The 18,854-nt window shown below is 40.3% G+C and overlaps 1 protein-coding gene across 3 annotated transcripts in view; it reads right to left on the bottom strand.

Annotated features, from left to right (window-relative positions):
• NVL (nuclear VCP like) overlaps positions 1-18,854 on the bottom strand; it is an 83,014-nt gene that overhangs the window by 31,131 nt on the left and 33,029 nt on the right. For all 3 annotated transcript variants that reach the window (XM_067564881.1, XM_067564883.1, XM_067564882.1), the window contains exons 18-19: positions 15,686-15,785; positions 1,858-1,964 (exon numbers count right to left, since the gene is read on the bottom strand). In XM_067564881.1, the coding sequence (XP_067420982.1) occupies positions 1,858-1,964; positions 15,686-15,785 (207 nt within the window). The remainder of the gene's footprint in view (positions 1-1,857; positions 1,965-15,685; positions 15,786-18,854) is intronic.

Genomic DNA, 18,854 nt, shown 5'->3' with positions numbered 1-18,854 from the left:
CTCAATAGTGTGTGGGGGGGAGAAGACAGCAAACAGGTTCTTAGCTCTCTAGCAGCAAAACACAAACCCCCCAGGAAAGGGCCGGGAGAGAGCCACCCACTGAAAAACACGTACCTCCACCATGACTGTGTCTTGTAATCAGGTCTACTTAAAACAAGTTTGAACATATGCATGTAAAAAAGTAGTTAGACCTCACAGCTACATTAAATATGATATGCAAAAGGACTGTGTCCTTTTTTGTTTATGATGTAAAAAATACCTGAAGGGCTTTTTCTCCCATGACCTTCCTACACTCTACCACTTTACCTGGAGAGGAGGTATTCTTGCTTTTTTTACATTAGAAACTCAAGTTCTATCTAGCTTTGAACTTTATGGTGACTGCAGAACTAGTGCAATGACTAAGGCTATGAGTCAGTCATGGATTCCATGATTTTACAAGACCTCCATGACTGCCTGAAAATTATAATTCAGCCCAAGGCAGCAGGGCTGGAGCTCTCAGGGAAGGGACTTTTAGTCAGTCTATTTAAAACTCTTGTGTCTACTGAAACACACTGAATTCTAATGCAAACACATACTTAGGAGTGTTGAATCTTTAACAAATATTCCTCTCTTTCATCAATTAAAGAGTGAGAATAGCTCAAGACTTCTCCAAGAGCCCCATAAGTCCTCCAGCTGAATCATTCCTTATTAAAAAACCAGTCCCCTCTAGGGCTTCAAGAGCTAATAATGGTCCTACAAGGTAACTAGGTTATTTCAGATAGGCTGAGTAAAAGGAGAGAGGCTTACTTCCACAATGCTATTATACAAGAAAAACATGTTAGAAACATGTTTGAAGCAACAGAGTCCTAGTGGGAGTCTGACTCTTGCATTAATCACGACAGGAGCAGAAATGTTCTGATACCTTTCCACATTCTATCTTCCATTATGAGATTATTAACAGCCCACATGTATTCAGTCATAACACCGCCTACAGTTTCAAGGGAGGTATTTTTTGCAATACCCTTTCATGGTTTCCTCCACATCAGTCACAGTCTTTAAAGAATCATCCCTCCTCAAGATACAAGCCTCAGCCGATTTTCTAACTCAATAAAGTTTGATGGGACTCTTTCAGAGCCATCAACATACTAGTCCCTTAGTAAAAGGAAGAGGTGCTTTTGAGTAATGCGAAGCACTCTTCATATACTATTACTGCTATCCTAACCTATTATTGCGATGCTGTTCTTCTTACCTAGGGAGAGAGAGACACTACAGCAGGAACAGAATCCAGGGCTCATGCTGGGCAGAGTAGGCCACAACCCACAGATGGAAACCACAGTGAAAAAATATAATTTTAAATTTTCACATCTACCTCGTCCTACAGCTTCAGCACTCACAAGTCTCCTATTAATCCCAATGGGAATTACATACCCATAACTACTGCTGAGGTAAGGTCTATAGCTGGAATTTGTGAGTAAAGTTTCATAATTCCACCTTCAAACACTTTGGTGTGACAAAGATAGCAAACACACAGATATACAAAAACATTGTATGCACATTCTTATGAAGGAATGAATCACCCTATTAATTAATCCTAATTTTGAACATAACATGGGAACGAGTGTTTTCAGTTTAATTCTTGAGTAGGTCAATCTTTTGATACCTATTATTGTTGGTCTGTGTCAACCTTGACAACTATATTAAAAAAAAAAAAAAAAAGGGTCAGGTGCTTCTTTTAATGACTCTTTATTATCAGTTATTTTAATATTTTGTCATACAGAGCCCTGCAATTCTTCTGTGATTGTAGTTTGTATTGTATCATTCCACCCAACTTAAAAAGAATGAACTCTTAAGAGAATAGATATTTTTCCAAATACTCACTTTGGTGATGGTCTTTAAAATAGCAAATCGATCTGCAGGTGGTGGCAAACCCACATAGAGTGTTTTATCCAGTCTGCCAGGGCGCAGGATAGCTGGGTCAATTATGTCTGAGAAGAGGAAGACAAAAACATAATCCTGAAATTAGATGCAATACTTGAAGTGTGTGTGGAATAAAATAAAATTTCTTTAAGATACTGTTTCAATGGTACCTCATACCAATCAGGTTAAAAAACAGAGAGAGACTGAATGGGGATATGTGTTGGAGAAATTATAGTGAAAGAGAAGATCTTATGTATATATGGTGGACATGTCCAGTCAGAGACTACTGGGATGCAATCTGTAACAAAATATCACAAATTGCTGGATATTTACTACCAAATGATTTGTTGGTAAATCCTCCTGGGGCTTCCTACTAGAAATAGAGAAAAGAAAATGAAAAATTAATCTCTCATCTGCTAGTAGTTACTCAACTATTGGTAGCCTATCACTGAAAAAAGAAAAATAGCCCAACTGTAGAGGAATGAGGCTGTGGTTACAGAATAGCCCAACTATAGAGGAAAAAATAAAAGGTGATGGTTTTGGAAAAATGAACAACCATTATGACAGAGGACAAAGAGATAGCCTAATATTTAAGTATCTTTTATTCAATACTCTGACAAAGCACATTTATCTGCCAAAAGAGGCACACCTGTCCAATTTTTTTAATATTAACATATGATAGACATGCTTGGTCTGTTAAATGCATATATAGAGATTTCATTCAATTTTATAAAATCTCTAGAAACAACATTATAGGTATTGTCATGTATAGTGACAGAAAGCTCTGATGACTATATTCCTGTAAAAGGTCCTTTTAACAAAAGCTAACTGTTGTAATGATTGTTTTGCTTCTGATATTTACACAGCAAGGATTTGTAAACTTGGTAAAACTTCCTTAATAAACTAAATACAAATAAAAATAAAATAAAGTGTGCATGGAAGACACAGTAGACAATATCTGAAGCTCTGAAGACTAAAATCAGTTTGCTAAACAACTTATATCCACCAAGTGGGAATCCACATTGTCTAGTTCAGAGGTTCTCAAACTGTGGTCCATTCAGGTGGTCCATGGAAAGGTTGCAGAACAAGCTGCACAGTGGCGAACACTCTCCCCTTCCAGCCCCGCCCTCTTCCCCCACCCCTCTCACATCACATGGATCCAGCAGCGCCCTGACTGAGCCACTCCTGGCCCCAAACACTGCTGTGTGGTGGCTGCTCCCCCCTCCCAGCTGAGACCCTCAGTGGTTGGCCAAGACCCTCAGCAATTTTCATGTGGTCCACGAAAAAAAGGTTTGAGAACCACTGGTCTAGTTCACAGTTCACTTAGGCATCTGGTGTGACACAAGCGTAAGTCTACCCCTCAAGTATCAGCTGAGCCACTTGACAGATATAGGCAGCTTTTTCTTGTTTAGAAATATACTGACAGAACATTTGTGTGTCACATCTGAAGATGCTGACATAGTTGAACAAGGAGTTCCACATGAATTCACAACAGGAAAAAATGTTTTTAGCTTGTTCTGTTGGGGTAAGGAAAGAATTCTTGACAAATCAACTATTGTCAAAAATGTTTTAAAATATAAAAAGGTAAATGAAGAATCAATGTTCATCTGGGCAAGTATAGCTATGCAGGTGAAAACTCTTTCTTATAAGTCACAGGAGGATCATGAACTGCCAATGTGATGTGGCCATGAAAAAAGCTAATGCAGTCCTAAGAGGCATCAGATGAGATATTTCCAGTAGAGATAGGGAGGTGTTAGTACGTTATACAAGGCGCTGATGAGACCTCATCTGGAATACTGTGTGGAGTTCTGGTCCCCCATGTTTAAGAAAGATGAATTCAAACTGGAACAGGTGCATGGAAGGGTTACTAGGATGATCTGAGGAATGGAAAACCTGCCTTATAAGAGGAGATTCAAAGAGCTTGGCTTGTTTACCCTAAGCAAAAGAAGGTTGAGGGGAGATATGATTGCTCTCTATAAATACATCAGAGGGATAAATTCCAGGGAGGGAGAGGAATTATTTAAATTCAGCGCCAATGTGGACACAAGAACTAATGGATATAAACTTGCCATCAGGAAGTTTAGATTTGAAATTAGACGTAGGTTTCAAACCATCAGAGGAGTAAAGTTCCGGAATAGACTTCCAAGGGGAGCAGTGGGGGGCAAAAACCTAGCTGGCTTCAAAACTGAACTTGATAAATGTATGGAGGAGATGGTATGATGGGACAGCCTAGTTTTGCAATTGACTGATCTTTGACTACTGGTGGTAGATATGCCAATGGCCTGTGAAGGGATGTTAGATTGGGAGGGTTCTGAGTTATTACAGAAAATTCCTTCTTAGGTGTCTTGCTGGTGAGTCTTGCCCACATGCTCAGAGTTTAACTGATCGCCATATTTGGGGTCAGGAAGGAATTTTCTCCCAGGTCATATTGGCAAAGGCTCTGGGGGGTTTTCATCTTCCTCTGTAGCATGGGGCACAGCTCACTGGCTGGTGGATTCTCTGTACCTTAAAGTCTTTAAACCATGATTTGAGGACTTCAATAACTCAGTCATAAGTTAGAGATTTATTACAGGAGTCGGTGGGTGAGATTCTGTGGCCTGCATTGTGCAGGAGGTCAGAGTAGATGATCATATTGGTCCCTTCTGACCTTAGAGTCTATGAGTCTAATCCTCCTTTTTATTGTTCATTTGCATTACTATAGGATCTTACTTTTCTGGAAGGTAACAGAGGATACGATGTGTTCTCTGAATACATTAAATATTAGATGGAGCTGCAAAGCATCACATAAACCTGGTCTCCTGAAAGGCAGTGCAGACCAGGGACTCCAGATTCTGTCTGGTCTTGGGAGAGAAGTGAACTTGGAGATGAGAGAAACTGGAACCCTTCATGAAGTCAAATGTTTGCAGGAGCCCATTCACAGCTTTTAAGTGCTGCTGGAATCTATGGGAGCTTTTAAGCACCACAGGCATTTATGTGGAGTTTTCAAACACAGCATGAGTCCATAAATATTAAAGACCTATGGTATTAGGAGAGAGGAAAGATGGTCCAATGGTTAGCATGCTAGTCTCAGATTTGGGAGAGACCCAGCTACACCACACACATCCTGTTTGATCATGATCAAGCCACTTAGCCTCTCTGTGCCTTCATTTCGCATCTGTAAAATAGGGATAATAGCACTGCCCTAGCTCATAGAGGTGTTGTGAGGATAAAGACTGTGAGGTGCTCAAATACCAGAGTAATGGGGGCCATCCTGGATACAAAACTGTTAAAACATCTAAGGTATTTATTAAGAATACAAAATTCTTTGAAGAGCGGTAGGATGGCCTAGAAAGGATGCAAGGAAACACAGCTATTACAATAACTACATATGAACGTTACAATTAAGAAAACTGAATACTAAAAAGCCTGAAAAAGATCAATTAATCCAGACAAAGATCCTAATACCCTTATAGTTCATATATGCACTTACAAAAATCCAGATGAGTGAAAAATTGTGAAAGGTGCAAGATAGGTTCATAATAATCTAAACTGATGCAAAAAAGAAGGGAATCCAGCAGCACATAAGCTCTTCAGGGGATATACTGTATTTTCTTTGTTTGTACAGTGCTCATCACAACAGGGCCCCAAAGAAGATTGGGACCTTTGCATGCTACCATAATTTACTACAACTAATAATAATCCTGGATTTAGAATTGTATTTGGTTTTGCACAAATGTTATAGTTACATTCAGTGTATTAAATAATCTTTACCTCTGGGGGAAAACTGATATAAAATGAAATAAACAGGTCAAAAACTTACTGACCTCCTCTTTCTTCCAGCAATACCATCAACCTACCAGTATTCTTCCAAGATACAGCAGTCATGAATCCATTTTAATAGACAGACTGTGCATCCGGATGTCCCTAAATAGTTAATGGCCATGAATTCACCTCTTGCAAACTGAAAAGTTGGATAAATCTGTTGATAAAGATATTGTAGGTAAATAAGCATACACTATTTATCCCTATTGCCAAAGAATCATGGTTGCTTTAAAATCACAGACTAAGGAAATATATTGAATTAAATCATAGTCAAGTATTACTGTAGTTGGGTATTATAGATATTCAGGAAAATGGACAGGAGGTATACATCTATAGCCATGGCACACAGACATCTCTGGAGTTAGCTATTCAAATATAATGGTGAAAGGACAGACTTAAGAGTGATGTACTGTAGACTCTTCATCAGGCAAGGTAAGGGTTAGACAAGATTGGTGCCTAGTCCTGCATTTTTTCCCTTATTCTTCTAAACACAGTGCTGTACATAACATTATCATTGTCTGGCAGAAATACACTTTCCAGGTGCTTTGTATTTGTGTGTGTTATAGGGAAAGTTATGCCACATTAAAACAGATGACAAGAAGTTGCTCCAACAACTAAGAATTGCTTTTAGTATAACAGTATCAAACAGTCCACACAAAGAATACTACTACGCATTTTTATTCTACTGTCCATCTGAGGGTCTCCAAGTGCTTTACAAATATTAAATTAAGCCTCACAGTTCCGATATAGGATAAGTATGATTCCCATTTTACAAATAGGTTAAGCATAGAGAAGTTAAATGATTTGGCCAAGGATGTACAATAAATTAGTGACAAAGTCTGGTAAAAAACTCAGTTCTAACTTCCACCCACTTGCTTTAACTACTAGTCTATGCTTCCTCTTACCCCTTTTTCAGTCATAGGTCCTTAAATGATCCTGAGAACCTGAATGATTACACTTCTGTAATGAGAAAATAAAAATTTATTCAATGTTCAAACACAACTCCTAAGATTGTGCTCAGCATTTGTTTAATCATTTTGGATAATATCCCAACCTTTTCCATAAGCACCCTGCAAATCACAAAATGCCGACAGAGCAGAGAACATAACTGCATGGCAGAGCTACCTAAAGACCTAGGACAAGAGTCAACAAGGTTTGTGGATAAATTTAATATATTCAATAGAATGAGACCAGTTACTAATTATTGCACACAGATACTCAGACCAAAATCCACAAATGGTTTCTGCAGAACTACGGAACTTTACAGCAATTATTCTTGGTGTTATTGTAAACTAAGGCCTAGGCTACACTACAAAGTTAAGTTGACATCATGTGACCAATTGACAGAGGGCACAGGAGTTTTACAGGGTCCTCTGGGTCAAGGATATGTACAATAGTTCACCAAAAAGTGGCATGTGAGATCTCTACCAAAAGCCAGTAGCCCACTGGTCATCATAATAATTTCAAAAAGTATGTATGGGTAATATATAAGGAGTTATGTATCCATACTGGAAATTGTGTTCTCAAAGCCTTGGACTTAAGGCAGGTAACCAAGAGGTGACATATTAAACAGGTTCCTTTCAAGCAGGAGGTGGCAGACACTTATCTCCGTCTGGTTCTTGTGCAATGAGTGTCTCACAAGATAAGACTATTTGCATTTGGAGCCAGATACTAATGATAAGATTGCCAGGTCAACGAGAGGGAGGCCACGGGAAAAACAAACAACGAACAAGCAGGGATGTCCTGTTCATGAAAAAGAACAAAGGATTGTCCTGACATATCTAATGGTACTAAGAGATACCTGGGATCTTCTGCTGAAGAGACCAATTGTCAGCATGTTTTGTCCAGAAAATGCTGCAAAAATTTTGGGAGAGCTAAATTTCAGTAGACAGGAGAGTATCTTGGTAATTAAGTCTAAGCATCAGAATGAGTGTTATGATTTTATTTTACATAACCATTTATTTCCAATACTTTGACTTGCTACTTTCTCAAATCTTTATACTTTGTTAAATAAACTTTTACTTGCTTTCACTATAAACATATCTAAATGCTGTGTGTTAAACGGAGTTGTGATCTGAAAAGAAATTGGTGTGTACTGTTTCTTTAAGAGCCACTAATCCATGAATATTGTAAGTGATAAATGGAACGGGCTGGACACTCAAGGGGGACGCTTGGAGATTGGAACGTCCAATTACTAATATGCAGAGGGACAGCAGAGGTTATAGGGGGAAAGCTTGTGTTGCCCATGGCAAGTGGAGGCAGGGGACTGATGCATGACAAACACAGACAAATCTTCCTCATGCTAAAGGCAGGTTGTAGTGAGGTGCCTCACAACCCTGGGTACCTCCAAGAAGAGTCACAGCAGGTACATTACTGAGAATCAGAGTCTGGTATAGCAGGAGACATTTTATGACCTTACACACTTGGATCACAATAGCGCCACTCTGGATTTTCCAATTCCAAAATGATTGCTCACTGACTACCAGCAATCCAGTATTGCAGATTTCCAGAGTGTGATTGCCATTCACTTCTCCACTTTCAACACTGTTCATTTTGGTGTCCCAGCCTCTGCCAAACAGCAATCCCTGCCTATCCTGGCTCATACCCATTAATGGACCCAAACTTCATGAACACATCTAGTTGTTTTTTTTTAACCCCGTTTAAGTCTTGGCCTTCACAACATCCTCTGGCCAGGAGTTCCACAGGTTGACACTGCATTCTGTGAAGAAATACTTCCTTTTGTTCATCTTAAACCTGCTGCCTATTAATTTCATTTGGTGACTCCTAGTTCTTATGTTATGAGAAGGAGTAAGTAACACTTCCTTTTTTACTTTCTCCACACCAGTCATGATTTTATAGGCCTCTATCATGTCCCCCCTTAGTCATCTCTTTTCCAAGCTGTAAAGTCCCAGTCTTATTAATCTCTCCTCATATGGAAGCTTTTCCATACCCCTAATCATTTTAGTTGCCCTTTTCTGTACCTTTTCCAATTCTAATATACATCTATTTTGAGATGGGGCGACCAGATCTGTACACAGTATTCAAGATGTGGGCATACCATGGATTTATAGAGGCAATACAATATTTTCTGTCTTATTATCTATCCCTTTCCTAACGATTTCCAACATTTCTGTTAGCTTTTTTGGCTGCCACTGCACACTGAGTGGGTGTTTTCAAAGAACTATCCACAATGACTCCAAGATCTCTTTCTTGAGTGATAACAGCTCAATCAGATCCCATAATTTTATATGTATAGTTGGGATTATGTTTTCCCACGTGCATTACTTTGCATTTCTCAACACTGAATTTAATCTGCCATTTTGTTGCCCAATTACCCAGTTTTGAGAGATCCCTTTCTAACGCTTCACAGTCTGCTTTGGACTTAAGTATCTTGAGTAGTTTTGTATTATCTGCAAATTTTGCCACCTCACAGTTTACCCCCTTTTCTAAATCATTTATAAATATGTTGAACAGTACTAGTCCCAGTACAGACTCTTGGGGGGACACCACTATTTACCTCTCTCAATTCTGAAAACATTTATTTCTATCCTTTGTTTCCTATCTTTTAACCAGTTACTGATCCAGGAGAGGACCTTCCCTCTTATCCCATGACAGCTTACTTTGCTTAAGAGCCTTTGGTAAGAGATCTTGTCAAAGGCTTTCTTAAAATCTAAGTACACTATATCCCTTATCCACAGGCTTGTTGACCCCCTCAAAGAATTCTAGTAGATTGTGAGGCATGATTTCTCTTTACAAAAGCCACATTGATTGACTCTTCCCCAACAAATCGTGTTAATCTAGGTGTCTGATAATTCCGTTCTTCACTATAGTTTCAGCCAATTTGCCTGGCACTGAAGTTACAGTTACCAGCCTATAACTGTCAGGATTGCCTGTTACATACCAGTTAGTAGTTCTGCAATTTCACATTTTGTGTTCCTTCAGAATTCTTGGGTGGATATCATCTAGTCCTGGTGACTTATTAGTGTTTAATTTATCAATTTGTTGCAAATCTCCTCTAATGACACCTCAATCTGGGACAGTTCCTCAGATCTGTCATCTAAAAAGAATGGTTCATATTTGGGAATCTCCCTCACATCCTCAGCTGTGAAGACGGATGCAAAGAATTAATTTAGTTTCTCCGCAATAACCTTATTTTCCTTGAGTGCTCCTTTAGCATCTCTATTGTACCGTGGCCCCATTGGTTGTTTAGTAGGCTTCCTGCTTCTGATGTACTTTAAAAAAAATATTGCTGTTACTTTTTGCATCTTTGGCTAGCTGTTCTTCAAATTCTTTTTTAGCCTTCTTAATTATATTTTTACACTTCATTTGCCAGAGTTTATGCTCCTTTCTATTTTTCTCAATAGGATTTAACTTCCATTTTTTTTAAAGGATGCCTTTTTGTCTCTAACTGCTTACTACCCTTTGTTTCCCCTAACTGCTTCTTTTACTTTGTTGTTTTGTCATGCTGGCACTATATTTTTTAATTTGGGGTATACATTTAAATTTAATCTCTATTATGGTGCCTTTAAAAAGTTTCCATGCAGCTGGCAGGGATTTCACTTTTGGCACTGTATCTTTTAATTTCTGTTTAACTAACTTCCTCATTTTTGTGTAGTTCCCCTTTCTGAAATTAAATTCTACCATGGTGGGCTGGTTTGGTGTCGTTTCCCCCCCCAGATGATAAATTTTATTATGTTATGGTCACTATTACCAAACTGTTCAGCTATATTCAACTCTGGGATCAGATCCTATGCTCCACTTAGGACTAAAGCAAGAATTACCTTTCCTCTTGTGGTTTCAAGCAGTCATTTAAGGTATCAAGAAACTTTGGGCTGGTCTATACTTGCAGCAGCGGTCGATGGGAGATACACAAGCTACATTATCTCCCGTCGATGTACTTACGTTCACGTAGCACGGCATCTTCATGGTGCTGCGTAGATGGGAGATGTCCTTTCATCAATGCAGACTTACTTCTTTTGGGGAAGTGGATTAATGGAGTTGATCAGAGAGCACTCTCTGATTGACTGAGCAAGTCTACACAGACCCACTCAATCAATGCCGCTGCATTAATCTCTGCTGCTGCGGCAGTGAAGACATACCCCATATCTCTGCATCCCATCCTGAGGTGACATGTACCCAGTCAATATGGGGGTAGTTGAAATTCCCCATTATTATTATTATTATTATTATTGAGATTTTTTTTTTAATAGCCACTCTAATCTCCCTGAACATTTCACAGTCACCATCACCATCCTGATCAGGTGGTCAATAGTATATCCATACTGCTATATTCTTATTATTGAAGCATAGAATTCCTATCTATAGAGATTTTATGGCACAGTTTGGTTCATTTAAGATTTTTCCTTAAATTTGACTCTATTCTTTCTTTCACATTTAGTGCCACTCCCCCACCAGTATGATCTAGTCTGTCCTTCCGATATATTTTGTACCCTGCTATTACTGTGTCCCATTGATTATCCTCATTCCATCAAGTTTCTGTGATGCCTATTACATCAACATCCTCATTTAACATGACACTCTCAATTTCACTCATTTTAGTATTTAGACTTCTAACATTTGTATATAAGCATTTTAAAAAATTGTCACTTTTTAGCTGACTGCCATTATGTGATGTAATTGAATGGGACTCTTTTATTTGATTGTTTTTCATCAGATCCTACCCAAATTTTATCCTCTTCCATCCTCTCCTCACTAGGATATAGTAATATCAGTATTTGTCTCCATTATCAACTGCTCTATAGTACTACAAGAAGTTACAGTCTTAGGCTACGTTTATACTGACGGCGGCAAATTCGCCGCCGCCATATCGATCTTTCTGGATCAATTGAGCGGTCAGCGAGACCCGCTCAATCGATCAGGAAGTCGACTGAGTAAGTCCATCCCCTCAAGTAGCGTAGCGCTGAACCGACGGGAATGCTCAGCGCAATGTAAACAGCACGCAGAAGGGAAGCCGAGCAATCGACGTGAGTTATGCAAACTACTCTGCGTAGTTTGCGTAACTCCCATCAACTGCCGCCGAATTGCGCGGTAAGTGTGAACCAGTCTTACTTTTATATGTGGGTAATACTGTCAATATTAAACTAAGGCCTGCTCTACACGGTACCAGCATAACTATTTCATTTAAGGGTGTTTTTTTTCAAGCAATATAGTACAATCTCTAGTGCGGCTGCAGTTATACCAGTATAAAGGTGATTGACCTATATCTGCATATTTCGCTTCCTGTATGGAAGCTTATTCACCTTCCTGTATTCTCCTTCCTGTATGGGAGAAGTGCCTTTATACCAGTATAACTGCATCCACAACAGGAGACCGGGGGGAAGGAGGGATTGCATTAACTATAGCAGTACAAATTGTATGTAAACAAGGCCTGAGTAGCAACCATTTGTCCTTTATTATACTGGAGCCTTGATAGTGTGCCATGATACACAGAACTGAAGAGACAGAAAATGTATTTTATGTGATCTTTCTGTCATTATGATACTAAGCTGGAATTTTTGGATTTTTCAACAACTGCAAATTGAGTACTCAGAGTTGCCTATTTTCTCCGAGCAATTCCAGCAGAGATTCTCTCAATTCCGTGAGAGCCAGAATAATCTATGAAACATTTTGAGCTTCATCAGTTTACGGGTCACATCCTAAATAACTATATTAGTTCATTTTCTTTGTTTTGTTCATTTCTCATCTGAATGCTAGATTTCTTCACCAAATATGCTTTAAATAAATGGGTCCTTATGCCATGTAATACATTCATTTATGAAGCGTGATGAGCTAGAGGTCTCCATTTTTCCAATAACTCATTAAGTACTTGCTTTGGGCACAAAAGCTCATTTCAAGGTTCTGTAATAAAATTATAGATTTGTAAATTCTGCCAAGATATCTTATTTATTAATCCTATTTTTTTTCAGCTGCAACACATCCAAGAAATCTAACATTTTCCTAAATGTGTTTCTTTCTGCCCCCAAAATATTAGCTGGTCATTATCTTTCAGTGATCATATATAAACTGAGTATTTCACACTGTGCAATTATATCCTACAGTGTTCTTTATTCAGTGCTCTGTGCATTGTACGTTATAAGGACTGATCCAACACTCAAAATCGCCCACTGTAGTCAATGGGCACCATGAGGTAACAGCCTCTATGTAATTTAAACAGTCTCATGGAGATCTGATGCTAGGGAAAAAAAGTTATTATGTGCCCCAAAGATGTAAGTTCCATTTTGTAACTGCAAATAAAATAGCTGAGTCAGAGAATGAACTTTTCTAATAGCCTTTGCTTGGAGTACATTAGATATACTCAGGAAGTACTGCTTGTTTCCAGGAGCAGATTCCAAGTACAGAACCTCCCCTGGAGAGCAGTGGATGCACTGCATGCAGATAAAACTAATAAATCACTTCAGTTAGACAAAAGAGTAGTGAAGGCAGCCAAACCTATAGGGAACCTGAACATGACCTGGAACAAGCCATTAAAGCAGAACTGCAGAAGTATTTGTAACTCTTCAGCAGGAAGAAATGCAAACCTGTGCTCTTCAAAACAGCAGCAATTACACCCCCAAAATACCTTCACCCCACTATTCACATTTGGAGGGAGACTGTTCATAGTGAGTGAGAAAGCCCATTTAGATCCAGATTGCATATTTCATTTCAAACACATTTCCAATGTTATTTATACAGCGCTACAGTTATGTGGTACTGTATTGAACCTGTGCCATGGAAGAGGTTCTCTGTTTGGCAGGGTTAACATTCTAGGAGCACTGACAGGTGATGTGCCTATTCTTCATGTCTGGTACATTTGACAATTTACACGACAAAAAACTAAAATTTGAATTGTGTTTTGACAGCTCCAGGAAGTTTGGTGAATAGATACAAGGCATGATATGGTGGTGGGGCAGAATGCCCCCTTTGTCACATAAGAAGCACTTGCTCAAAGGTTTTGAACAGCATCATAAAACAAAGTGCCAGGGGCAGATTACAATTGTAACTGGAACAGACATGTAGCTTCAAGAGACAGTCATACAAAAGGGGTAGGGGCAGCTGAGACTCCTCTGGAATTACCCCTCCTTCAAGTACCCTCAAACCCAGAATCATGCATAGGAAAGCCTCATTTTTGAGACACCAGGGACCATGCAGCCCTACCTCTCCTCCCATCCACGTGAGTTCAAGGAAGGGGCTACCAGAAACTCAGCTAGCAGGAGTAGACAAGCAGTTGCAGAAAGGATCTTTGGGCACTGACTGCTTTTTTCAGGTTTTATTCTGGACAGTCTTTCCTCTATGTTGACTGGTTTTCACTCCATTTCCCACCCATCCTGTCTCTTTACTTCAGCCTCACGTTATAGTCCCTACATGGTCCCCATCTCTCCATCCATCTTATCCCCCTCTTCAATGTCCCCTTCGCCCTTCCTTTGTCTCTGCTTATCTAATTCCTTCTTAACAAAATCCTACCCAAATTAAAAACAACCACACAAACCCACAAAATCTGTGGAACTAACATGACATTTGCAGGCCTTCATATTGTTCATTTTCTTTCAAGTTCTCTCTCTTTGTACTGACTCTTTGCCTTGTCCAGAGAGATTGAAAATTCTTCAGGACAAAGAATGCCTCTTACTCTGTTTGTACAATGCCTAACAGACCTCAGTTTGGTCCACAGGCACTATTTTTATACAAATAACATAATGAGAGAGTTTTAAGAAGCGTTGTGTTAAAAGAAAAAGGACAGTTTTCTGTGTATTAACTGGAGAAGTTGTGGCTGGCATATATGAAAGTCACCAAGGATGTGTCTACACAGCAAGCAGAAACCCATAGTAGCGAGTCTCAGAGCCAGAATCTACAGACTTGGGCTTGCACTGTGGTGCTAAAAATAGCTGTTTGGGCTTGGGCAGAAGCCTAGGGCACTAGGCTTCAGCCCGAATGTCTACAAAGCTATTTTTAAGCGTCGCAGCATGTAGACCCAAGCTTTGAGACTCACTGCCATTGGTTTCTGCTTGCCATGTAGACATACCCCCAAGATTTCAGGAGTCAATAAGCAATGGGAATGGAATGGTCAGAAACAGAAAACTTGACCAGGGTAAGAGGAAGGCAACTGAAAAAACAGAATGTAGTAGGACTCTTAAAAATACGGTTGCGAATAGGAGAGAGAAGATAGATGAGATGGTGTATGGAAAATCTGGTATAAAATATAAAAAGCACAAAGCAATAAACCTAAACCACAAAGATGAGTGTAAACATTGTAAACAGAATTGAGTATGCAATGTCTTTACTATTTTTAATCTTATTTTCTAAATTCCAAGGACCTAATTTAAAGCCCACTGAAATCAGTGACAGTCTTTCCATTGACCTCAATAAGCTCTGGATCAGGAACTAACTGAGACTGCTTTACATCTGAACAGGTTAACTTCATTTCACGCCCCGTCATTTGTGACAACTTGGAACAAACTTACTCTATCCCAGGGTCTTATTCTGAACAACCACTGTACTTTTATGTACACAAAAAAGTTAATTGAAAGTCACCTGAACTCATCTGACTATTAAAGAATACAAAAAAAACAAACAAAAAAAAAAACAAGGAGGACGACATATCTGCTTTAAGTGTCACAGTCAATTAAACCTTAAATTAGGATATATAAATAAAGATTTTAAAAGAACCTTAATGTAGAAATGTTTTCTTGACTTCTCTATGAAACAGTGTATGAGTTTAAACATCTCCTGCAATGTTTGCAACTCAAACCTTGTATGATTGTGCTAGTAAAAGAGAACCAGAAAATGACTCTGTTGTTGTTCAAGCAGACAGAAACACAAGTAAACATAAATGGTGAAGAATTAGATATCGAAAGTTCTTTCAGTTGTAATAAGCTAAGGCGGTGTTAGTAACACAAGTATTAGTAATTATTTTTTAAATAAATATTCTTTTAAACCTGAGAGTCCCCCTTTGTGGAAAAAACAAGTTATTTTTGTTTTGTTTTGGTTTTCTCACCTGGCCTGTTGGTAGCAGCCATAATGAAAACCTGCCGACGATTTTCCAGACCATCCATCTCTGTTAGCAACTGGTTTACCACACGGACACTGGCACCTGTCTGAAAACAATAATGCAGACCCAGCAAAATTGAGAAAGCAAGCAAGAATGTAATCATTTAAATACAAAAAGTATTAATTACTCTTTCAAAATACCATTCCAAGATTATACTCCTCTCTCAGCACTCTGATCAAGATTCATTCCTGATCACTTCCCTCATCTCTTTTGCTCACCACCAGCCCAACTTCCTGTCTCTCACCACTTTTGTACCTGGAACACATCTCAAATGTAACAAGCATCCTCCTTCTCATGAAATTAAAAAAAATGAAGACTGTGCTATCTTGTGAAGCACTTGCTACTTGAAACACCCGCCCTTCTGTTAGTCTTGCCTAAGTATAGACAATAAAAACCACATATACATAGGCTTTGAGAGCCCTGCCCAATTAAACATCTACATCAAATACGTTTTCACCAGCTCAACTCATCTATCACACAACAACTCATATTTAAATATTAACACACCCATTATAGCTACTGGACTGTAATTAATTGGACTGTTCTGAAGTCTATTGTACAGGTATCACTCAACAAATGCTTTAAAATGACAAGATCTTGGATAGCGATTCTATTAGAGAAAGTAGACAATCTTAAAAAAGGGGAATCCTATTGAGTTTTGCTTTTCATGAAAGTTAGGCTAAGAGCAATGACTAAAAAAAAGACTGTTTATTAACCTTCTGTAACTGCTGTTCTTCGAGATGTATTGCTCATGCCCATTTCATGCTAGGTGTGTGTGCACGCCATATGCACTGGTACTGGAGATTTTTCTCTCAGTGGTATCCACAAGGCTGGCTCTAGTGCCCTCTGCAGTGGCATGCATACGCGCCAGTATATGGGATGCTGCTGGCCCCCACTCCCTCTCAGTTTCTTCTTGTCCGAACTCCGACAGAGGGGAAGGAAGATGGGTAACAGAATGGACATGAGCAACACATCTCAAAGAACAACAGTTACAGAAGGTCAGTAACCATCTCTTCTTCTTTGAGTGCTTGCTCTTGTCCATTCCATGCTAGGTGACTCACAAGCAGTACCTCTAGAGGTGGGCCAGGAGTTTATGGATATGCCGTTTGCAAAACCGCCCTGCCAAAGCCCGCATCTTCCCAGAATTGCTGTAGGATTTCATAATGGAACTTAAAGATGTGCACCGAGGACCAAGTTGCAGCCCTGCAGATGTCCTGAATCGGTACTTGGGTCAAGAGGCCCGAGCTCTCATCGAGTGGGGTGTCAGAGTGGCCAGGGGCATGGCCTTCGCCTGTTCATAGCATGCATGGATGCAGCAGGTAATCCAAGAGGAAATTCTTCAGGATGAAACTGGCTGGCCTTTCATGTGTTCAGTCACTGCTATGAAGAGCTGTGTGAACTTCCAGAACGGTTCAGTTCTCTCTATATAGAAAGCCAACGCTTGCCTGACGTCCAGTCTGTGTAGATGTCTTTCCTCATTAGAACTGTGTAGCTTGGGAAAGAACACTGGCAAAAAGATGTCTTGGTTGACATGAAAACATGACACTATCTTTGGCAGGAATGCTGGGTGCAGTTGCAACTAGACCTTATCTTTGTAGAATACAGTGTAGGGAGGCTCCGAGGTTGGGGCCTTGATTTCTGAGACTCACTGATGTAATCGCCTCCAGGAAGGCCACCTTCCAAGACAAGTGGAGAAGGGAGCAGGATGTCATGGGCTCGAAGGTGGGTCTGGAAAGGACCAAGCTGAGATACCATGGAGGGATTTTTAGGAATCTGACTGTATTTCATGGGAGAAGATCAAACTGTCCTGGATCTGCAGAAGAAAAGCTGAGATTGCCACTAGGTGTACCCTAACTGACGACAGTGTTAGGCCCTGCTGCTTCAGGTAGACTTAATATTCCAGGATGGATGGTAGAGGTACTCGAGACAGGGAGAGTTCATGCTCCCATGCCCAGCAGGAGATGTGTTTCCATTTTGCCAGGTAAGTGATCCTAGTGGAATCTCCTGCTCTCCAGTAAGACTCTCTGGACCTGGGCAGAGAAAGCTTGTTCCTCCGGGCTTAACCATGCAGCATCCACACTGGCAGGTGCAACAACCAACCATGATCCTGTGAGATCCCATCTGGATGGGCTGGGAGCGTCCTAGGGGCTGTCACTGCTAGGTCCAGCCTCATGCTGAATCAATGTTGGCAGGGCCATGCTGGTGCGATCAATATAACCTTCACCTTGTCTCTCTTGATTTTTATGAGGACCCTGTGAACCACAGGAATTGGAGGGAAGGCACAGAAGAGGTCTCCTGACCACCAAAGGAGGAAGGCATCAGGCAGGGAGCCACTGTTGTGCCCTCTCAGGGAACAAAACCAATGTCATTTCCTGTTCTGTTTAGTCATGAACAAGTCCACTCGGGGAGTCCCCCACTTCTGGAAAATAGTTATTACATCCGGACCACTCCGGAGAGAGAAGACAGACCTGGTGAGGTGACCTGCTAACTTATTCTTGACCCCCGGGGGGTGAGAAGCTTCGAGGTTGATTGTGTGCCCCACACAGCAGTCTCACAGTCAGAGTGATTCCAGACATAGGGCTGAGGATCTTGCTCCTCCTTGCTTGTTGATATAGTGCATTGTCCATCAGCACTCACACTACCTTTCCTGACATTTGGGGGAGGAGCATTTTGGAGGCCAGGAGGATTGGCCTGAGTTCCCTGACGTTTATATGCAACAGCTCCTCCGAGGACCAGAAGCCTGCATCTTGAGTGGGCTCCTAGGTCCGAGGCGTCCAACACCAAGATAAGTGAGGGACACAGGGCTATGAAGGGAATCCTTTCTATCACATGCACAGGGGTTGTCCACCAAGCCAGAGAGGTAAATACCTGAGGCAGGAACGTGAGGATTATATTCAGGCTGTGTCTCGCTGGGAAGTAGACCAATGCAAGCCACATTTGAAGGGGCCTGAGACACAGTCTTCCGTAGGTACATGCTGCCATGTGGCTCAGCAATCTGAGACAAACCCTCGCTGTGGTGAGGGGGTAGGTAGTGACCTGAAGGATCAGGTCTGATAAGGCTTGGTATCTGGCCTGAGTAGAAATGCCCTGGCCTAAGTAAAGTTGAGGACTGCTC

Source organism: Emydura macquarii, unplaced genomic scaffold (genome assembly GCF_026122565.2).
Source record: "Emydura macquarii macquarii isolate MOO-44397 ecotype Brisbane River unplaced genomic scaffold, CSIRO-AGI_Emac_v2 contig_2676, whole genome shotgun sequence".
Lineage (NCBI taxonomy): Eukaryota > Metazoa > Chordata > Testudines > Chelidae > Emydura > Emydura macquarii.
Note: the sequence above shows the minus strand (reverse complement) of the source record. Positions and strands in the feature narration are given on the sequence as shown.